This window comes from Eurosta solidaginis, chromosome 4, assembly GCF_040869045.1.
Source record: "Eurosta solidaginis isolate ZX-2024a chromosome 4, ASM4086904v1, whole genome shotgun sequence".
In the NCBI taxonomy this organism is placed as follows: Eukaryota; Metazoa; Arthropoda; class Insecta; order Diptera; family Tephritidae; genus Eurosta; species Eurosta solidaginis.
The window spans coordinates 200551331-200575629 of record NC_090322.1 but is presented as its reverse complement, the minus strand read 5'-3'; the positions used below and the strand labels follow the sequence as shown (position 1 = coordinate 200575629).

General features: G+C 41.6%; 1 protein-coding gene across 7 annotated transcripts in view; it reads right to left on the bottom strand.

The window, feature by feature from the left end:
• The window catches only part of LOC137250887 (N-acetylglucosamine-6-phosphate deacetylase), a 96320-nt gene extending 73689 nt beyond the window's left edge, over positions 1-22631 (bottom strand). For 6 of the 7 annotated variants that reach the window (XM_067784547.1, XM_067784549.1, XM_067784548.1 and 3 more), the window contains exons 1-8: positions 22341-22631; positions 22211-22277; positions 16898-17163; positions 16568-16786; positions 16184-16505; positions 15933-16085; positions 14678-15769; positions 14474-14617 (exon numbers count right to left, since the gene is read on the bottom strand). In XM_067784547.1, coding sequence (XP_067640648.1) covers positions 15765-15769; positions 15933-16085; positions 16184-16505; positions 16568-16786; positions 16898-17163; positions 22211-22277; positions 22341-22475 — 1167 coding nt within the window. In that variant the 5' untranslated portion in view covers positions 22476-22631 and the 3' untranslated portion in view covers positions 14474-14617; positions 14678-15764. Of the gene's footprint in view, positions 1-14473; positions 14618-14677; positions 15770-15790; positions 16086-16183; positions 16506-16567; positions 16787-16897; positions 17164-22210; positions 22278-22340 lie in introns of those variants that run through there. The other variant, XM_067784546.1, reaches the window with a different exon arrangement.
• Positions 22632-24299: the final 1668 nt, after the last annotated feature.

Genomic DNA, 24299 nt, shown 5'->3' with positions numbered 1-24299 from the left:
TTTGACATTTCTCGTGTTTACATTTTTTGTAAACACAATTTTATAAAATTTTGTTAAAGTTTTGAGTTTAGGTGCGAGGTCGACTGCTACCTAGAAGGTCGAAAGAGGTGTCCCACGACGCGTATTAATCTCGCGGACAATATACCCAAGGCGGAAATTAAAAATTGTATCTCTATCCGCAGATATTTGCGGTGAAAGTTTGTGCTCTTCAGGTGCTTGTTGTTAAGTACCCACCAAAAAAACTGTGAACATAAGTGTGTTGTGCGGATATAGTTTTGGTCTCCAAACCGGTGTTGGAACCACCCAGGGTACTACTTTCTACGCGCGGCCGTAGGCCACCAACGTAGAGAGGTGTTCTGCGCAAACCTACTGTGGATACCACCCCTGGTTTAGGAGGGGGACCCGAGGGTAAATCTTTGGTTTATTTGTTCATATATTTTGAACAAGGAAAACTTTAATTCAATCTTGCTGTTTTTACCAGCGTACTCCACCTCGACATGCGAAGCTCCCTACATCCAAGCGGGCCAAGGTGTGAGTGAAGCCCAACGCGGGGACGACCCACGACCTGACACTGTCTCCTGCTTCGCGAGCTATGCCGGGCATTGTGTATATTCTGGATATTGGATCTCTCCGGACGACTTGACCCTCATCGCCGGAGATAGATTTACGGGAAGTATTATTATCTCTACAATTCACATATAAGCGAGTTACTTTGTGGATACTTTGTTTATCCTTTCAGGTTGGCCGACATCATCGATCGGTTGTTGCTCTCCGGACGACTTGACCCTCATCGCCGGAGATACATCAAAATGGACAGGAGCCTATTGTTTTAAGTCTTTGGCGTGCCAGGCGCCTAAACTACGTCCAGAAAGTGTTTCTAACAGGTACATGTTCTTCCCGAGTGCTTTCGTTATCCTGCATTTCGTAAATTTTTTACAAAATTTCGCGTTAATATTATTTTTGAAGTCGCTTAGCACAAAATTCCGTTTGTATACTTCCTGCCCGGGTACGAAACGCGTTTCGCGAATCCTTTTATTATACCGTGTCGCATTTGTTCTATATGCCTCATGTAAGTTATCCTTAATTTTATCCCGCATAATCCGAAGTCGATCAGTATTGTTCAGCGATAGCAATTCGTGGTCATCAAGTGAACTAAGTTTTCGGGCCAAAGCATAATCGGCACCACTGGTGAACATGTGCATTCCGAATAGGGCAAAGTAGGGCGATACACCCGTGGCCGAATGCACTGCGCTTCGCAATGCGCATTCAATTTCCGGTAGGTAGATATCCCAATCTCGGTGGTCTGTTTTCAAGTATGCGCGGATTGCGGCCAAAACCGATTGGTTGACCCTCTCCGCTGCATTAGACTGAGGCGAATAAAAGGCGGTTTTTAGGTGTTTGATGCAATACGTCTCTACCATTTGGGTAAATTGCTTTGACGTAAACTGCTTCCCATTGTCAGAATGTATTGTTTCCGGTACCCCGAACTTGTAGAAGATTTCTTCGGTCAGGAATTTCACGACGTTGGTCGCCGTTGCTTCACGCATTGCCTTTAAAAAGGTAAATTTAGAGAAATGATCCACAACTATAAAAATATACGTGTTCCCACTCTTAGATCTGGGGTACTTTCCTAAAAAATCTACATAAATCTTTTGGAAAGGTCGTTCCGTGATAACCTCTGACCCTATACCTGGCTTCAAAGTTACATTGCTAGGCTTACTTTCCTTGCAGACCTGGCAGCCACGGACAAAATTCCGGACTTGTACGACCATGTTAGGCCAGTAGTACATGCGCCTCAAACGATGCAAGGTTTTGGTCATTCCTCCATGTGCGGCTGTTTCAGCACAATGCGCGTTTTCAATTAGCGACGATGTTAATGACGCCGGTACCCATAGCTTCCACTGGCTTTCTTCAAACTCGATATCCCTAGCTAGCATTTTCTTAAAAACAAAACCGTCCTCTACTTTTAGATCGGGGAATCGCTCAGCATTTTTCTCAATCGTGCCTATTAACCCTAAGTATTCCTCAGATTCGAATTCTATCGTATCCATGCCTGCTATTAACGATTGCGATATATCTTCTATACAGCGAGATAGCGTGTCAGCAACTATGTTTTCCGACCCTTTTCGATGTTCGATTTTGAAATTAAATGCCTGCAGATGCAGGGACCACCTCGCTAGCCTGCCGCTCAGACCTTTAAGTGACATGAGCCACTTTAGACTGGCATGATCCGTCACTACTGTAAATGGCATAAGTTCAATGTACGGTCGAAATCTTCGCACTGCCATCACCGCCGCGAGACATTCCTTTTCGGTTGTGCTATATTTCCGTTGACACTCGTTTAACTTCTGAGAGAAGTACGCGATGGGATTTTCAGCATTATTATCCGTCTTTTGATACAGCACCGCGCCAACGCCATAGTCAGAGGCGTCACATTGGACCCAAAAACATTTTGTGAAATCCGGGTGCTTTAGTACAGGTGCGCTCGTTAGTGCTTTTTTCAAATTATTAAAGGCCTCTATGGCTTGCGATGTCATTTGGAACTTGTTCGATTTTTTTAAGGTATCAGTCAGTGGTGCAGCCATCATTGCAAAATCCTTTATAAATCGACGGTACCACCCAGCTGTTCCCAGAAAACTTCTAACTTGTTTCACCGTTTTCGGTAAGGGGATATTTAGGATGGCCTTCACCTTTTCAGGATCCGTCTTTAACATACCTCCGCCTACAATATAACCCAAATATGGCAATTCTTTGAAACAAAACATTGACTTTTCTAACCCAATAGTTAACCCTGCTCCTTTTAGACAACCAGCCACTTCTTCCAAAGTTTTCAAATGTGCGTCGAAATCTGGAGCAATGATGAGCAAATCATCCAGATATATAAAAACGTTGGACTTTAACCTCTGCGGTATGACGCGGTCCATCAATCGGCACAACCGCTGTGCCGCATTGCATAAGCCGAATGGCATAACTACAAATTGGTACAGGGGACGTCCCGGGACGGTGAAAGCAGTGTATGGTTTGCATTTATCCTCCAATTCTATTTGCCAAAAGGCGAACTTTAGGTCTACGCTGCTGATGTAATGCGTATCATCGATGCGACTGATTATGCCTTCTATGTTCTGTAACGGGTAGGCGTCTTTAACGGTCAAGGCATTCAACTTCCGCGCGTCTAAACAAAATCGGTTCTTTCCAGGTTTTCGAACAACAGTCGTTCTGTTACTCCAGGGACTTTCGCTTTCTTCGATTACTCCTAGTTCTAACATTTTGTCTATTTCAGCATATACAATGGCTTGCATGGCCGGCGACAATGGATAGTGACGATCTTTCACAGGCACGGCTTCGTCAACTAACTTAATGGAGTGTTTTTCGAGCGGCGTGCGACCAAGTCCATCCTGTTCAAACGTCTTAAAACTATCTTTGACTTCTTGCAACCGTTTTTGTTGTTCAGCGGTTAAGTCATGCAATATGCGACGCTCGTGTCTATCCTCCACTGTCACCATCTGTTGTTCTAATCGCGAAAAATCAATCTCATCGATCCCTATAATGCTCGGAGCTAACTGAAATACACGCCAGAAGTCAATCCCCAGATATATATTTTGCTCGAGGTATGGACATAGATAGAATGTAATGTTGTTTTCTAAATTATTGTATCTTACAGGTACGGTTAGCTTTCCCAGTACCGTATGTGCGCCACCTCCCGCCGTCGTTACACTTGAGATAAACCTTTCAATAGGTACCCCTACCTTGCTGACTAGCTCGCGGCATCCCCGTCCTAGAATACTCACCGATGCCCCCGTATCCAACAATCCGCGCAATTTCGTCCCCTTTACCTCTATCTCAGCGTATACTCGCGGGTCATTTCGCTCTGCTCTCTTAACCGTGGCCACAACTTCCCGACGCACAAGCTTTCTTCGTTGAAACCGTTCTCTGGCCTTTTGTATCCTGCGCGATACCACCCGTCGACCCAGCAACACGCTGTCGGCAAAAATTCGTTCGCGAGCTTCTCGATACCTTCGCAAACGCTCCTCAAGCGAAAGCGTAACTGGACGGTTAAGGGTATTTTTGTTGTTTCCATTTTTCTGTCTATCAGGGTTTTGATTAATTTTAAAGTTTTCTGCGACCTGTTCATTTTCACCTCTGGCGTCTTCAAAATCTGTGGGTGTGTTGGTTGACTTATCTATTCTTGCGGGGATTGTGTGGAGCGCGACACCCCCGTCGTCATCGCGTTCCGTTTCGCGTTTCCCGTCACATTACATACGGGACATTTAGGTGTTATAACATCCGACTTTCCGCATTTAAAGCAAAATATACGTCGCTGTAGGGACATGCACTCAGTGAACAAATGACCCTCAATTCCACAATTCCAACATACTATTTTACGGCTGGTCTGGTCGCGCGCTGGAGGGTGTTTCATTACGCGCTGATATCGGACTTCCTCCACAGAGACTTGACCCTCGTCTCTGGGAGCTTCCTGATCATCACTCTGTGTGAGTGTGACCTCGTTTACCTGATAAGATCGGGGCACGTATCCGCCTTGCGGCATACGTTCGCGACGGGGGAAACACCTCTCCACCTCCTTACATTCCATCCGCAACTGCTCCACGGAGTACACCGCGATGGGGTAAACCATTTTCGCCAACGATTCTCTTAAATTCCCCTTGACCAGACGTACCATTTCGTATTCGGGTATTTGGTTCCTTAGCCGAGAACGAAGTACCCCTATAGCATGAAAATATTCGTCAATTGTTTCTCCGGGCTTTTGTTTCCTTTCATTGATTTCCCTCATTAGTTCAAAATCTGTGAGTTGGGAGGCGAATTGTCGCTGTAACGCAAATTGCAAAGTTGGCCAATCTACGCTTCGGTTTGTACGAATGTACAACCAATACCACTCTCGTGCTTCGCCCCCCAGCAGACGATGGAAATCACGCAAGATATCTCCCCATGAACACCCATATTTTTCCTTTAAATATTCCAATCTAAATAGAAAATCCTCAATAGTCATGGAATCCCGGAATCCTTGAAAACTAATTCCCCACTTTTCTATGTTAAGTTCAGATCTACCAACTGCCGTTCTAACTTGACTTTCGACTGGGACGCTTTCCGAGAATGAATCCTGCCTAGCTGGCTGTGCTGCTTGGATCTGACGATGATGTATTTGCCCTGTAAACGCCGGCAAGGGACCCACCGCAGGCCTTACATGGTTAAGGGTGTCCCTATTATCTCTATTGCCATTGCTATTGACATTTTCATCGGCAATTCCATTTCGAGGAATCGACCGCCTCGACTCCATGGACTCACTGCTAATGTTGTGTCTCCTTCGCTTGTATGGAACACGCGATCTATTTCCTCCCCCAACAGCTCCCCCCTCCCCGTTTGAGTTTCGCAAACTATTCATCATCTCCTGCATGTTTTTTCTCATTTCCCCTAAAAGGGCCTCTTTCGCTTCACCCATCATTTCTTTAATCATAGGTGCAACTTCGTCACGAATGTGCTGGGTTTTAGATCGCTGGGCTGTGGCGTGATTCGAAAGATTATGGAAGGGTGGCGGGCGCGGGAAAGATAATACGGGTGGCCGTACGAGCACGGATTGAGCTACCTGTGCTCCGGTGTTCTGCTTGGGCATCGTCCCGGTTATACTGCCTGTCATAGGTGTCGCACTGCTGGTTCCCTCCTTGTCCCTTTTCTCTCCCGTTTTATCCCCACTACTCTTCGCCCCTCCAAAACGATCTGACAAATCTATGAATGAGGCATCCTCTTCAACCGCGGTGTTCGCGTTTGTGTCATTAGATGCCATGGCTGCAATCTTTGTTTTGGCTCGAGTGTTATGTGCAGGTGGTGTATTACTCATATACAAGAAATTATTTTCCGTGTATCTCAAAACAGAATAATAGAAATTTTACCGACTATGGACCCCTATATTTTAGCTAACATTTGTATAAAAAACTAGAATATCTATGGTCGCCTATATGTGCTAAACGGCACGCCTTGTTCTCAAATATTTTAAAAGAAAAAACTCAAATATAAGTAGGACTAATCTTTCATAAATTCAAATCTATAACGATGTGCTAGTTTGCGGGAGTTTGGATAGCATGACACCCGAAAAGGTTTTCCAATCAGAGGGTTTGGAGCATAGATTAACGTTCCTGGGTTATGTAGTGTGTGGCTATTTATCAACAAAAAACTTTAGGCATCACATCCTCTGCATGTTACCGCATGGTTGTGGTCACTAAACAATTTTGTATGTGTGCTTATGTATGAAGCATCACAAACTTAATTTCCAGTTTCGGTCTCCATACACAAGGACTAACTGCAGACTCAAATCATCCAACTACGATAAAAATTTTGAACTCTAAATATGTATTGTGTTATGGTGGTGCAAATAGGTTAATGTGCCGGTAGATACCTATGTCACCGATTGACTATTGTTGGGAGGACAGATGAGTTGACCCCGACGCACTAGGGCAATTGAACTTTAGCAAAAGAAAACGCTTAAGCAAGTCACCTGGCTCGACAGGATGACAGCTTCCATCCACCCCATTGCAATGAACGATTTGGATAAAAAGGTTTAAATAAAATTTGTTTGAAAAGCAAGGAGTAATAATTTAAAAAAAATGTGTTTATATATACCTAAGGCATACTGCTTAGGATTATAATTGCTTTGTTCATGGGCGCCAATTTAACCCCTTTCAGCGCTGATTTTATTTTAAAAAACTAAGTGCTACTCAGCAGCACACTAGCGAAGTTTGCGTTTTAGTTTGGGCGCCATATAAATATTGTCACGTACACCTACTTTCGGCTCTTTGGGGTACCCTTTACTAGCTCAGTATAACAATGGGTAGTGGTCCTTAACCCTACCCCCCCAAAGAGCCAGACGGACACATATTCATATCTCCTCTTCGTTCATTTTTACCCACACACCTTCAAACCCCAAGAAGCCCACCCAACCTTGGACCGCTCACCTCATTTTTGCGGTCACCCTAATGCCATGCTCCACCCACCTCTACTTACCTCTTCATCCTACCATCCTCACACCCCGCCCAAAAAGAAATCAGCAAGCCATACTACTGCTCTTTTCAGTTCAATGACGTATTTTAATAATTAACATGATCTTCAACTCTACACACGAAGGAAAAAAAATCTTACTCACACAGACTCAAGCTTCGTTTAAATTAAACAATATTTTCCTTCAAACACTTAACTTCCATATACATACATGCAAATTTGAATTTACCACATCTGGGTTTTTTGCTTTATCTCGCAAAAAAAAAAAAAACGTACATATATAAATTTACACAGATTTATAGGAGCAGAAAAAATAAACGTATGGAAACTGTATTTCTAACGTATACAAATTTTATAATAAACCAAAAAAATCACAATGTACATGTAAATTCCGTATATTATAAAAAATATCTATGATCAATATCCTTTTGGGACTATGTTCCCGGGTCTTTCCGTCACCAAAAAATACCAAACTCTTGTCTAACCAGCTGGAGTTATGAGAAAAAAGGAATAGTTTTAAAACACACCCTAATGCCTACCTAAAAGAGCTCTTTTATGTGGGGATTGGGGGGCTTGTTGATGCAGGGTTCATAACCTCTGCCATAAAAAAAAAGGTAAAACAAAAAAAAACAGTCTAAATCGTTTCGGTATCTATTGTGACTGACAGACACCTTACAATTTTCTAGAATTTCCGATATACTAGGAACATTATGTTTAAGACTACAACGGACTATTGACTCGGACGCATGCCAAGGCACATCCAGATGATATTCAGATTTTTACAGCAAGTACAATTTGGGATACAAAAAGAACAATTTTAAGATTACCCTGACTTGTTTATTAATTCCTATCTCACCTAAAAAGCTTTTATACAAATTACGCTATGGTGAACTTTTATGCTGCGTGCTATAACGAGGTAGGTCGCTCCAACGTTAAGGTGAATGGCGAGACGAACAAATAAATCCAATTGGATGCAGCTTTCCGAGATGCAAGATTTGTTGTAGGGTTTTGAATAAATCGGCGATCGAATGTGTAGCGGATTTGCCCGCAATAACGCCGAGTACGTATAAAAATGACGTCGACTACGTAGAACGAATAGGGACTTTGCATCAAAAAATGGTGTTGAATTTTCTCAAAAGGTTGATACTCGCAACACTTTGACGTCGAAGTTGCACAAAGAATTGTTGTATTTTAAAAAATTTTTGATGCCGAATTCGTGGAAATTCGTAGCTTCGTAAAATTGGATTTTTGTACGATACGTGATTCGCAAAGAGTTGTGATTTGCAAAAAATTCGTGATTTGTAGAAAATTCGTGGTGCGCAAAAAAACTGTGATTCGCAAAAAATGTGATTCGCAAAAAATGTGATTCGCAAAAAATGTGATTCCCTGGCGCTTTAAAAAGGCTTCACTGGCCACCTCCGGTTCCCACTACGAGAATGAAATCTCAATTAGCGCCAATTAAATTCTTTCACTAATGCTCCCAAAACCGATTTGGCGTTCACGCGCCTTATGTCACACATACATTAATATTATATTGCCCTCATACCTACACGCAATATGAAACGAATGTATCCGCAAAAAATTTATTTTAATCAAAAAGAAAAATCAAAGAGATAGTAAATTTTTAGAATTTGGGATTACGCAAGAAAACAATGATTGAGTGGGATCTTCACTCCGGAAAATCCGTGCTTGCGGATTTATTGAGGAGGCTGGTGACCGAAGTCGAAATTGAGGTCGCGTGAACCCCAAACGGCGCGAAAGTCTACATGATTAAAAAAAAATCCTTTAGCATTTAAGGACTCACCTGATTATTAAATATTCCACATCTCTATGCCGCAAATAAATCCTGTCCTGGGGGTTGGATGCAGCGTCGCCCTTTTTCTTTAAAATTATCGAACGAGACCGCTTTTTTTTTAATTGAAGGCAATTTGCCTCATATCAAAATTTAAAAATTATTATAATCGGCACTACACTGATCCCTTTCTGGGTCTCCGCGCACAGGGAATGTTAAAAAAACTTAAACCACACACAAATTTTTCGAGTATATCTTACAAAAAAGCGGCGCGCGCACTTCAGCTTGATATGCTGCTATACTTTACTTTATTTTTGTTCTCCTTCAATTACCCCCTTTTATACCATCCGAACCGCTGAAAAGAACCGTTTCCTTATGCCGTTTCCCACGGTCTTTCTTTTGTCTATTCCAATCCTGACCACCCTATATCCATCCCTCTCCTTATTCTCACCATATCAAGCACGCCCATCTGGCAATCTTCCAAATGAAGCTTTTTTCATCATTGTGAACTTATGTGAGTTCACCATGGTGTTGTATTTTGGGACATTTCATTTGACATTTCTCGTGTTTACATTTTTTGTAAACACAATTTTATAAAATTTTGTTAAAGTTTTGAGTTTAGGTGCGAGGTCGACTGCTACCTAGAAGGTCGAAAGAGGTGTCCCACGACGCGTATTAATCTCGCGGACAATATACCCAAGGCGGAAATTAAAAATTGTATCTCTATCCGCAGATATTTGCGGTGAAAGTTTGTGCTCTTCAGGTGCTTGTTGTTAAGTACCCACCAAAAAAACTGTGAACATAAGTGTGTTGTGCGGATATAGTTTTGGTCTCCAAACCGGTGTTGGAACCACCCAGGGTACTACTTTCTACGCGCGGCCGTAGGCCACCAACGTAGAGAGGTGTTCTGCGCAAACCTACTGTGGATACCACCCCTGGTTTAGGAGGGGGACCCGAGGGTAAATCTTTGGTTTATTTGTTCATATATTTTGAACAAGGAAAACTTTAATTCAATCTTGCTGTTTTTACCAGCGTACTCCACCTCGACATGCGAAGCTCCCTACATCCAAGCGGGCCAAGGTGTGAGTGAAGCCCAACGCGGGGACGACCCACGACCTGACATCTTTACAGATTTATAAAAGATATGAGTAGTAGAAAAAGGAAGCAAATAATTAACAATTGCCATATACGTATGTGCTGCATAGTTCTTTGGTAATATTTTTCTAATTTTATGGTGGAAAGCCATACAAAAAACAACCTACCTCAAAAAATTAGAGGTATGCCGACTATCAATGTTTAGCATTACGGGAGCCCTGAACAAATCCCGACGGTTGCACTGTGTGCCATTCTGCACATTCCACCTGTAGACCTGGTAGCAAAGAACTTAGCGTTAACAACTGCAACCAGGCTCGGTGCATTGGGGCAGCTTGAGCGCCGACCATATGGCCATAGTAGTATAGCGTCATCAATCACAAGACGAACATACTACCTGATTCCCTATCTGCGCTTCGAGGGAGATCTTAAGGCCACAATAGAGGTGGATGGTTGGCGCAAGTGTGCTCAAATGGCGGACGAGGCGATACATGTGTACACATGATAGTTCCAAAGTCCTGCTTGTAATTTGCCCCCACATGACACCAACGATCTCTTCAATTCGCCTCTAACACCCCTCTCATTATGGTCCACCCCTGTTGAAACAGCAAGTTTCCTTGGACTCCCGTTAGAGGATATTGATGAGAATTTGCGATCGGTCGCACCTATTGGATGGGGCGAAGCACTGCTACAACAACAACAACATGATTCCAAAGTAGTGGAAGGAGTAGGGTCTGCGGTATATTGTGCTGATCCGGAAATAGACAGATCCTACAGGCTACCAGAGTACCGTAGCTCTTTCCAAGAGGAAATATTAGCCGTAACCAAAGCAGTAGAAACACTGGAGGAGAGTACCTTAAGCTACAACCGTGTTAACTGTTATATTGACAGTCAGGCAGCAATTAAGTCAATAATCTCGCATAGCACAACATCTAAATGCGTGTTAAGAGTGTAAGCAGTAAACATTAGACTAACAAAGTTGCTTCTATCATTAAAAAGAGAGGACTGTAGACTCATGGCGGGTATTCTGACTGCTTTCTGGCGTCACATGCCTTTAAATTAGGCTTGGTCAGTGATAGCAGATGTAGGAAATGCGAGTTGGAGGAAGAATTGTTCGAGAACGTTCTGTGCGCGTGCCCTGCACTTGCCAGGCGAATACTCCATCTATTAGGAGTCATACAGCTGTCAGATCTAGAAGCAGCAAGTGGCTTAAGACCTAGAAAGCTTCTAGTATTTGCCAAGTCGGAGTTATTTTATAACATATGTAGGTCCTGGCGGCCACCGTGGTGTGATGGTAGCGTGCTCCACCTATCACACCGTATGCCCTGGGTTCGCACCCCGGGCAAAGCAACATCAAAATTTTAGAAATAAGGTTTTTCAATTAGAAGACAATTTTTCTAAGCGGGGTCACCCCTCGGCAGTGTTTGGCAAGCGCTCCGTGTGTATTTCTGCCATGAAAAGCTCTCAGTGAAAACTCATCTGCCTTGCAGATGCCGTTCGGAGTCGGCATAAAACATGTAGATCCCGTCGGGCCAATTTGTAGGGAAAATCAAGAGGAGCACGACGCAAATTGGAAGAGAAGCTCGGCCTTAGATCTCTTCGGAGGTTATGGCGCACAGTTAGTTTTATTTTTTATTTATGTAGGTCCTGGTTTTTGATAGGGTTTTTAGTTAGGGTCGTTAAAACAAACTTCTGGTAACACCACGGACTCATTCAGTCTATGTGAGGTCCTCATGGACCGTCCAGTTCAACCTAAATTAACCATGGTAGATTTATTTAATATACCAGAATCTACTAGTGGGGATGAGCAAAGGAGAATTTATGAAAACTATGTAATCATGCATTTCCGTAAACCTACGAGCTTCCAAAACCTAAATCAAAATTGAAATACATTATTGAACATCAAAATCTCGACTAGACAATCGACTAGAAAATCGACCCATGTAAAACTGCTTTTACTTTATACTAGAAATGCCGCAACAAAATGTTATTCACATTGGCCGTGTTAACTTATTCATTTTGTACGCTCCAAACATTTGTATTTATTTAAGTATTTATGGAATTGTTCTTATTTTTGGAATATTATTTATATTTAAGGAATATTCGGATCGCGCGAGGCAGTATCAAACTAGCTTGTTCCGAATATCCCAAATTAACAGTACGAAACAATTCCATGTGTACTTAATCAGGATAAATAGGTAAATAGACTCCCTGTATAGCAAGACCGTCCATAGGCTGAACTCTTCCGTCAAAGTCAAAGCCTGAGTAAAAAGTTCTAAAAAAGTCAGCCATATTTCTATTTTTATTTTGCGAGATCATTTCGACTAAGTGGAGTATCACCCTATATCGGCTGCCAGTTCGGGCTCGCCCTTTCTCAAAGTATTTTCGAAAATTCCCCATCTGAGGATGTGTGTCAAAGGCGCCCTATCTCGGAATTACTTTGAAGGCGCACTATCTCAGATTTTTTCCCATAAACATACTATCTCATGTCAATATATATTGAAGTTATGCTCAGATAGGGCGGTTTGAAAGAAATTCTAAGATAAGTTCTGAAATAATGACAAAAGCGCAATATGACTTATAATTTTATGAAATATTGCGTAAAAAATGAATAAACTTCCCAAAACATATTGGCATTTACAAAGCTACCATGATGTAATGAATATTCAGGTGTTCTCATCCCGTTGGCGTTTTCCCTTATTCTGACAAGTTCGGCATGCATAATTTAGAGGGATGTCTATCATACATAACTGCCTTTGAATTCTACTACGGTCGGAATATATTTTACTATACGTTTAGAAATATAATAACCATGGTATAAATATTACAAGGTAAAACCGGTGAGAGCCGAAATGACGTTTAAAAAAATTTTAAAATTCTCACTGCTCTCACATTTTTATTCTTTTATTTTGGTTTTGTTTTCGAAACAAAAATATAACAAACTGTAATATATTTGGCAATTCTATACGGCAGCATGACACTGGTATCAAAAGACGCGTTTTGAATACAGGACCGCGAATCCGAAAACGGAGGTAAACAAATTTTGGGTCTGTGAAGAAATATTTGCGAAAGAAATTTTGAAAATTTTCATGTGGTTATTGTAATTTTGATGATTATGTGGTGCCCACAAAAAAAATTGTGAACATAAGTGTTTTGCGCTGATATAGTTTTGGTCTCCAAACCGGTGTTGGACCCACCCAATGTAATTTTTTATAAGCGAGGCCAAAGGCCGCCAATGCAGAAAGGTGTTCTGTGCAAAAATACTATGGATCCCACTCTCGGATTCGGAGCACTCCGGGGTAATTTTTCGGTTTTTCGTTAATATCTTTTGAACGATTTAAAATTTTTATTTTCCGCCTTTGGATTATTGTTGTCGAGGTCAGTACAAGCCCTTTGGCACCTCTCTCGGTATTTTTGGATGCGTATTTCCAGTGGTATGCATTCGTATAGAATTACCATATATTTTTGCGTTCTAACATTAATATTACGACATTTTATCCAAAACCGAATTTTTTATTGATGGAAATAACGTTTTTTGGTGGGAAAGAAATCTCAACGGTCAACCGCATTTCAGAATTTTAAATTCAAGAATTGTATTGTGGTTTCCCGCAAAAAGAAGCATCAGGCCACGATCCTCTTCTGAGAAATTTTCCTCAACAAATTGTTTAGAAATTTATCTACGTCTGCGCGACGAGAAGAAAAACCCGACTTACCGATAAGGTATACGGAAGAGATACATATCTACTAATAATAACAATTTGGTATGATATATTTCTTCGGAGATTAAGGTCTAGCTTTCCACCCAATTCGAAGGCTACGTGTCGTGTATTCGTTTTTCTACGAACTGGCTCACCTAAATATATGTTTTGTGCCGACCCAAAAATTTATCTGCTAAGGCGGACGAACTTTTGGTGCCAAGGTAATGCCGAGGAACAATCAATACCATTTATAAAAAATTTTCTGAAATATTTTGATGGATAGGTCAACACACTAGCTCTACACCACGGCGGCTGACTTTGACCGTTCAGCCGGTGAATTCAGCCTCCACGAACTATCATACTCCAATTGGACGATGATGTTTAGCTAAGCTGCGAAGAGCTACAGCGTTTTTGCTGGCGTGGGCAAGTTATGGGAAGATCTCCACTGGGTTCGGAGAAGCAGGTGGGCGAAGACTTTGATCTCTCTTGGTGCCCCATGTTGGCGTCATTTATCACAGAACAGGGTTAGCTGGAGTGACTTGTTACGCAACGACCAGCATCTCCTAAATGGTTAAGCGCCAATTAAAAAATGTATCTTCCAACCACGAATAATAAAATTTTTTAAATTTAAAATGACGTATCGATTCAACTGCTGCATTTTAATTCCAAGCAGCCTCAATTCAAATGATTCTAAAATATACAAAAAAGTAATATTCCGGACATTTCCCATAAAAGTGGTAAATACCGGGTACAAACCCATTTCTAATCTTTTCTCATAACTTTTTATGATAGATTTACCTGAAGAAAAAGGGAAGTTTTTTGCTTAAAACATTTTAAACAGTCCTGACTAACAATAAAAACGTGTAGAACAACATGAAATACTTACAGGCTTATGACTAAAGGTGACTCGTTCCGACATTCTCTGTCAATCCAACTTACTTCTCCCTTTATCCTTTTTTCTCTCGATTTTCCTTTTCCAACATATATATATAGATATATTGAGTTTGACTTTTTTCCGCACATTTCATTACTAAACCAGTAAAAAAGTAGTAAATTAGTACTAAACATTTTCCCTGCCTGACTTACTTACTTAATTGGCACTTAACCGTTTAAACTGTTATGACCTTTTAACAAGGCGAGCCAGCCACTTCTTCGTTGGGTTAACTGGCGCAAATTGGTCACACCGATGGAATTTGAATCACTTTCCACCTGGTCCATCTAGTGGGCTAAATACCTGCTTAGCCCAAGCATCGTCTTTCATTCACATAACATGGCCTAGCCGATGTGTTTTAATTCACTGAACTATATTGATGTTTGCGTAAAGCTCGTACAGCTCATCATTAAACCTTCTTTGGTACTCGCCGCCGCTAACGTGTAGAGTTCCGTAAGTCTTTCGAAGATCTTCTTTCTCGACTACTCCCAAGCCTCATCTGATGTTGCCATGGTCCATGCTTCTGCACCATTTAGCAGGACGGGTAGGATAGGTGACTTGTACAGCATGATTTTCATTTGCCGAGAGAGAACTTTACTTTTCTATTGCCTACCTAGCCCAAATTAGCATTTATTGGCAAGCGTGATTTTTTGCTGGATTTCAGCTGGTTTTGTTGGTTGTCTTAATTCTGGTTCCCAAATAAACGAAGAAGTGTTTAGGCCGATGATATCAATGCCGTCAGCATACACCAGAAATTGCACGCTTTTATTGAATATTGTTCCAGAGCGGTTAAGTTCTGCAGCTTGTATTATTTTCTCCAGCATCAAATTAAAGAAATCGCACGATAAGGGGTTCACCCTGTCTGAAACCTCGTTTAGTTTCGAACGGCTCGGACAGGTCCTTCTAACTGAAATGATGGTGTTGTTCAACGTAATTTTGCACACCATGCCTACTACCTTAGAATTCATGGCCAGATTATCAGGGCCGTCAAATTTTGTTGTTGTACTATTTCACCTGTCCGTTTTCTTGGGGGCAAAGTGGGACTATTCCGGTGGTGGGTAGTCCATAATCCGTCGTTATCTTTCGGCTATTCGGCAAATAGTAGACTATTCACAAAAAGTATGAACTATCTGTGCATTTTGGTCATACACGGTTTCTTTACTTTTGATTCGAATCATGTCGTTGTAACTCATGTTCACAGCTCGACAAAGGATTGAGTTTTTACAGGTCTAACCAATATATCTGCCTAGTCTATAAATTAAAATTGAAAAATTTTATTAAAACCGATTTATTTACAAATATATAAAACAATATTGTTATACTATAACGATTTAAATGCACTCACAGAATTGCTCAATGGATCTAGATGCCAATAGAGACAATTCTTCTGGTGTGCAACGATAAACACATTTACCATAAATCCATGTGGACTTAACAAACAGATCATCAGTCAATATAATAAAATCAGCATCAGCGCCAAAATTCAAGGTACCCTTTGTATCGGCAATTTTCAGACAGTTTGCAGGATGCAGCGTCGCACATTCTATAGCGTAAACGGTTGAGCAATCTGATGCAAATTAAAATAGATAGGGAGTTTTATAATTGCTTATCTTCACATATAGCAAACAAGTGCGCAGAGTTAAAATATTCTAAATTAAAATTTACCCGTCGCTTTCTTAAAAATGCGCACGCAAGTGTCCAGCGGTGCTATACTGCCACATAGAGTATTTGTGCCGGCAATGAACGCTTTGCCATCGCACACCTCTAACTCCAATTGTCCCAAGTGATGTTTACCATCCCCCATACCTAATGCGGCAATTGCATCACTGACCAATATTAACCCATTGGGATGTGCACGATGTGCAATACGTAAGGCAGCCGGATGTGTGTGAGTACCATCAGAGATAATACCAAAATAGATTTCCTGCCCCGTTGGTATATTTTTCGATGTAAGCAAACCAACAAGACCTGGATCACGATGATGAAACTGTGTGAATATTTAAGTAAGAAGAGTGTTTGCAAAGCAAAATAAAACAAAATATACCTCACCGGCAACATTGCATTAAAGAGATGTGTAATCAAACGCACTCCGTTTTGCACAGCCACTTCTCCTTGCGCCAAATTAGCAATCGAGTGCCCAACAGCTACTGTTATACCCTTTTCGGTGAGCGCTTTTGTCACAGCACCAGTTGGATCCTTTTCTGGTGCCATTGTAATAATTTTTGTATTACTCAAATCGCTGTACGTTTCCATTAGTGAGTCGATACCCTGAAAGGGGTAAAAGATGAGCAAAATATATTTCATGCGGATGCGCCCCTCGTGTCGGTTGGGCGGGCTTTGGAGGGTATTAATCCGTTGGGTTTATAAAAATGTACTAACCTTATCAATTTCTTTAATGCAGTTTTCTGGATGCGCTCCCTTTTTAAATGGACTTATAAATGGTCCCTCCAAATGCAAGCCTAAAACATGTGCGCCTTTTCTTTTACCCATTACTTGCGGTATGATTTTGCGATAGGTTTCAGGCGGTGAGGTTACAATAGTGGGACAAAATGCAGTAACTCCATTTTTGATTAATTCAGTAGCGACTTTTTCGACGCCTTCGGCAACGGTGTCCACGTCATAGGAGAAGTCAACGCCGAAGCCACCTGTTCCAAATAAGCATCAAAAGACAAGTTAAATACTACAAACTAAAGTCGAGTCTAAGATACCAGATTGAGAGGAATACAAATTAGGGCTGGAACTACAAGTATATTTAAATTTTTTGTTGTTGTTGTTGTAACCCAAGTAGGATACCATAATGCTTAGCATTTTCTGGTGCTGGCTCTCGAACCTTGCGAATTCTTGTTGCTTCTTACGTCAGCCAAGTCTTACCTTGGGAATATTCTAAGGCCCTTAAAACCCATGGGCGTCTTATGTTCTTCCACGTTATAAAACATGAAATTACTATGATAATTCTATGTGTTCATTCATATCAAATAGTTTGATCAAAGTAGGCTGTTGTTATAGCGATAAAGTAACTCCCATCGGCGGATCGATCCCATCATATGCTGCTATATATTGCGTATATCGGGATTGATTCCAGATAAGTAAGAGTTTAGGTTAAGTTAGGTTGAACTGTCCGTCCATGAGGACCTCACATAGACTAAATAAGTCCGTAGTGTTACCAGAAGTTTGTTTTAACGACGAAACTGAAAAACCCTATCAAAAACCAGGACCTATGTTATAAAATAACACTATAACACAATACTAGAAGCTCCTAGGATCTAAGCCACTTGCGGCTTCTAGATCTGACAGCTGTATCACTCTTAATAGCTAGAGTCTTAGCGTGACAAGCGCAGAGCACAGAACGTGCTCGATCTTTCCCTCCTCCAGCCCTCACTTCCTACATCTGCTATCACTGATCAAGCCTAATTTAAAGGCATGCGATGCCAGAAGGCAGTGTCCAGTCAGAATACCCGTCATGAGTCTACAGTCCTCTCTTTTTAATGATAGAAGCAACTTATTTAGTCAAAGGTTGTAAGACCTGCACACAATATTCGACACTTTACAGCCCCGCGCTTGAACCCGCGCCTTTTCTGCTTGGTTGATCATATGCACCTCTCGCCTTCGCCTAATTTCGCCCAGTCTAATTGGGACGTCTACGGATCAAGCTTCAAGGGATGCGCCCTTGCTAGCTAGTTCATCCGCCTTTTCATTCCCATCTATTCCCATATGCGCTGGGATGCAATATAGATGTATGCTTCTCCCTATCCCGATTCTCTCTAGGGCTGCTTACACTCTAACACGCATTTAGATGTTGTGGTATGCGAGATTATTGCCTTAATTGCTGCTTGACTGTCAATATAAAAGTTAGCACGATTGCAGCTTGGGCTATTTTCTTCCAGGGTTTCTACTGCTTTGATTACGGCTACTATTTCCGCTTGGAAAACGCTACAGTAATCCGGCAGCCTGTAGGATCTGTTTATTTCCCGATCAGCACAGTATACCGCAGACCCTACTCCTTCCACTACTTTGGAACCATCTGTGTACACATGTATCGCCTCGTCCGCCATTTGAGCACTTTTGCGCCAACCGTCCACCTCTATTGTGGCCTTAAGATCGCCCTCGAAGCGCAGATAGGGAATCAGATAATCCGTTCGTCTTGTGATTGATGACACTATACTACTATGGCCGTATGGTCGGCGCTCAAGCTGCCCCGAGGCACCGAGCCTGGTTGCAGTTGTGAACGCTATGTTCTTTGCTACCAGGTCTACAGGTGGAATGTGCAGAATGGCATACAGTCCGGCCGTCGGGGTTGTTTTCAGGGCTCCCGTAATGCTAAGCATCGATAGTCTGCATAACCCCTCTAATTTTTTGAGGTATGTTGTTTTTTGTGTGGCTTTCCACCAAACAAGAAATCCTTAGTATAGAATAGGGCTTACAATCGCTGTAAAAACCCAATGAGAAAGAGAAGGCGATAAGCCCCACGTACACCCCAGCATTTTTTTACATGCATAGAGTGCCGTTGAGGCCTTCTTCACCCTCTCCTCCACGTTGAGCTCCCATGACAGCTTACTGTTTAAGATGATTCATAGATATTTTGTGCAAGGTTTCTCCTGTAAGGTCACCCCTCCTTATTTAGGTCTGGTCCAATTTCGGACCTTGTACCTCTTTGTAAACAAGACCATATCCGTCTTCTCCGCATTGACTTTCAACTCGACATTAGATGCCCAGGTATGAATATCTCGAAGCGCCCGATCCATCAGTAAGAGTTTAACCTAGTATAGTATTGAGATCCAAGTTTTGACAGAGTTACGCGAGTCTCCCTGTGTTTTTCTACAGCGAATTTCGGGAATTGGACTCTGAGAACTATGGTCATTTATTGGCATAATGCTTTTCCGACTTAGGCTGGGAACGTTATAGTGCCGAATGCATCTGATTTACATACATGGCAAGAGGATATCGTTAGTTCCATTTACAAAGGCCCTAACCAAAAGATTTTTCGAAGCTGCGTTTTTCGCAGATTTCGGTATGATATATGTATTTCAAACATACATGTTAAATTCCAATTTGAATTGGCAATTGATGCAATGTTTGTATTCTCTAATTCATTAAACAATTAGAAATAGTTCAATTGAAATTTTTATTCTAATGGTAAATCTAATTGCAATTAGTTTTATCAAAATAATTGATTCTAATTCGAGCTATTTGAATATCTAATTGCATTAGCAGAAGTCAATTAGATTTCTAATTGTAAAGGTAAACCAATTTTTTTTGCTAATGGCAACTAATTGCAATTAGATTTACCATTAGAATAAAAATTTCAATTATCTAATGGGAATTAGTTGAACTAATTCTAATTATTTAATGAATTAGAGAATTTCGCAAATGAAGGTTAATTAGCAATCATTAGCATTATCTAATCATTACTTAACATCTGTGATTTCAATACAATCGTTAGAACCAATAACTACGGAGTTATTCCACTTTAAAGATCCCATATTTGGTTGTAATGAATGTTAAAATGCAATTTTGTTTGATTCTCCCAAGGGATCGTACCAATCCCTCTCAGCGGGACTCGCGCTAATAAGGCGATGTAGATCCTACAGGCTGCCAGATTACTGCAGCGTTTTTCAGGCGCAAAATATAGCAGTGAAGAAAGCAGCAGAAATTCTGAAGGAAGCGTACGTAAACTGCAATCGCGCCAATATAGAGTTTGATAGTCAGGCTGCGATTAAAGGAATAATCTCACACAGTACTTCATCAAGAAGTGTTCTGGAATGCAAAGAAGCATTGGAAAAACTTTGATCAGACCGGACCATTATATCTCTACTGGGTTCCCGGTCATAAAGGGATAAATGGTAACGAAAAGGCCGATGAACTCCCAGCGGGTTAGGGGGTTAGAATATACCCGCGGTAGGTACGCCTGTCGTAAGAGGCGACTAAAATACCGGATTCAAGGGGTTTGTGTATCGCAGCCCTTTCAGGTTGTCAGCGCAATACATAGCTTCTCCAAACCCAGTTGTCAACCTCACCTATCTGTGGCGAATCCTGTTTCATTAACAGCAGAGGCTCTGGCGACCCCGAACTCCTCATAGATCTAGGGGGTGGGAGGGCGGTATGGCCTAGAAGGTCGCATGTGGTCATAACAAATCGTTCCCGAGATGGTCGGGCTTGGTACCGGATCTGCATCCGGCAAAGGACCATCAACTCGATAACACTCCCCAAGGCCTTGTTGTTGTTGTAGCAGTGCTTCTCCCCATCCAATAGGTGCAGCCGATCACAAATTGTCATCAATATCCTCTAACGGGAGTCCAAGGGAACTTGCTGTTTCAACAGGGGTGGGCCATAATAAGAGGGGTGTTAAGAGGCGTTAGTTCCACAATACAATTAAAGAGATGGTTGGTGTCATGTGGAGACGCCCAAGGCCTTCGGGGAGTGTCCTTATCACTACAACAACAACAACAACAACAACAACAACAACAACAACAAAAGCAACAACAACAACAAAAGGCCGATGAGTTGGCAAAGGATGGTGCAACACTATCGGAGTCGTCGATATCTAGACGTCCCAATCCGTTTGGGAGGAATCAAAAGGAGACAGGAGATGCATATGATCCATCAAAATTTCTAAGGTCATGTGCAGAGCCTACGATATTAGACTCACAAAATGGCTCATATTTCTGAAGAGGGAAGACTTAAGGCTCACGATGGGCACACTGGCTGGACACTGCCTTCTGGCGTCACATGCTTATAAGTTACGCCTCGTCAGTAACAGAAAGTCCAGGAAGTGTGAGCTCCAGGAAGAAACGGTTGAGCACGTTCTGTGTTCGTGTCCTGCGGTCGCCAGGTCAAGGCTCCAGTTGTTAGGGGCGACAGAGTTGCCAGATATCGAGGCAGCTTTTAAGCTGGGTCCTAGAAAGCTGCTCAAATCTCTCTTGTTTATATAATTGCTCAAATTTCAATCAGCTTCTCCAACCCTTCTGTAATGGACTGAAGGTTTAATGTGGCCACATAAATCATTCCCGAGATGGTCAGGCTAGCACCTTAAGGGTGCTGTGGTACCGGAGCGTACCGGATCTGTATCCGGCAAAGGACCATTACATCGATAACACTCCCCAAAGCCTTCGGGGAGCAATCATATCGCTACAACAACAACAACAACAACTAGAAAGCTGCTAGTATTTGCCAAGAGGACGGAGTTATTCTATAACATATCTCCTGGAACCTGATTGGGGTTCTTCCGTTTGGTCGTCAAACAAATTCTGGTAACACTATGGGCACATTCAGTTTATGTGAGGTCTTTATTGATCGGCCAGTTCAACCTAACAAAGGCGATGTTGGTGGCTATTGGTGGGAGCAGTGGCATCGGATAAATTATCATGGCCATCCTGGCTTTTACCAAAAATAATTGATTCAATGCACCAGCCCCATTGCAAACGTTATATATAGCATTTTAATCCAACCATCATAAGTACGCTTATTCTTCTTTGCACAGTGTAGCACTTTATAAAAGCGATCAAGCACTAGCTGATAAGATAAAACCCTGCTCCACATTTTATTGGCGATAATGGCCCTGTACTCTGTCTACTTACATTTATTGCTAGCTTTTCATTTTACTTATATTTGCAAGTTGGATTTTTCCTTTTGTAGATTAATATGAGTAAAAGTAAATATGAGGCGTTCAATTTTCAACCTATTTCAATTATTTACCATTGATTTGGAGCTCAATATAGCCAGGAGCTATAATTGCATTCTCACAGTCTATTTGTCTATGTGCCTACATACCAATAAAAATAAAATAAATTACTATGCAATGACCTCCCCTCATTCACCCACTTACCTGCTGCTTTTCATCAAAGAACACTGGCTCTGGATTAATAATTTTACCATTGCGTACCCAAAGATCCTCTTTTATAAGCTTGTGATTACGTACCAAACGACAATTTACGAATTGTAATAGTTCACTTTGAGACATTGGCCTAATCTTAGCTGTCGGAATTCCAAAGCGATTTTAGTAGGTCTGTGAGTAGCGAAACACAAAAGAGAAGTAATAATATCGGTAATTAAATGTATAAATATAGCAAATATAGACACTTAAATAACGCGCACATAGATCCGCACTCAATATACGTTTAACTACATTAAAAAATGATTCAAGCGGTATCCAATTAAAAACAAATTGTGGAGTCGCGGAGCCTCAAGTGGGCCAGCTGTTTTACACTTATGTTTTGTTTTTTGCTTGCAATCAGCTGTTTATTCTTTCATGTAGGGCAAATGCGACAAATACGGCATATTAAATGTTGCGTAATCACGATACATGAAGGTCATACCGAAATGATTATTAAATATTTTCAAAATATTCTACCAATCCAGTTTCTTAAAGCCGGAGTCATTGGAGCCGTATGTCGTATCGCTGTATCCGTATCCCTAACGTAATCAGCTGTTTATCGTTACGACGGTAAACCAAAACCCAATTGGTTGGCTACGATACGGTTACGACCTTAGCGGCACCAATAATCGATTGCATTGATTCGCATAAGGTTGGTCGAATCAGCTGTTAAAAGGTTACCGATACGGTTACCGATAAAGCACCAATGTCTCCAGCTTAAATATGATTGTTGTTGCGTTGGCAGTACTTCGCCCCATTCAATGGGTGCAACCAATCACAAATTGTCATCAAAGTTCTCTAACGGGAGTACAAGGAAACTAGTAAATTAGTTTCAACGGGGGTGATCATAGGAAAGTTGGTGCTAGAGGCGTAGGCTACATATAACAATTGAAAAGGTGGTTGGTATCATGTGGGGACACATCGCATGGAAGAAATACATTACGTATGACGGGGCTGATTTTGGACAAGTACGAGGTTAACCTGTTACAGTATCCAGAACTAAGTTGGGCCAGGGTGACTAGAACAGCGATGTTGTTGTTGTAGCGATAAGGTTACTCGGCGAAGGCTTTGAGGAGTGTTATTGATGTGATGGTCCTTTGCCGGATACAGATCCGGTACGCTCCGGTGACACAGCACCATTAAGGTGCTAACCCGACCATTTCGGGAACGATTTATATGGCCACATTAAACCTTCAGGCCATCCCTCTCTCCCCACCCCCAAGTTCCATCAAGGTGATGTTGACAATTGGGTTGGAGAAGCTATATATTGCTCTACACAACCCCTTTAATCCCACTAGAACAGCGATCGACTGCCAAAGTGCCTCTAAAAACATGGGAAAGGGTGTGAAAATACGCGTTTTGGCCTCTGTATCATTAATCCTAGGGCGGAAAAAAGTGTCGTGTCTATCAAAAGATATTCACGAAAAACCGAACAATTACCTTTGTACTTTGCGCAACACAACTTTCTGCATTGGCGGCCTTCTTTCGTGCTTATAAAGAATTAATCTGGCCGGTGCAACACCTATTTGGGAACAAAATTAAATACGCGCAAACTCCTCTTGTATATAATTTTTTTCCAAAGTTACAAACAACCTCATAGAATGTTCAACTTCACAAATCTCCTGAGAGAGTTAAAATTTTTCTTTCAGACTTCGTGGGCCGCCATGGCCGGTACGATTTTTTCTTTTTTTTTTTTTGAGATGGAGCCCAGCCTCTTCCCCCAATCATACTCCTAGTCTTCCCTTAATCAAATATTAATACGCCGTATTAAATACAGTGCTTATTAAAATTACAACAACCTCATAGAATGTTCAACTTCTTAAATCTCCTGAGAGATTTAAAATATTTCTATTCAGACTTCGTGGGCCGCCATGGCCCGTACGATTTTTTCTTTTTTTTTTTTTTGAGATG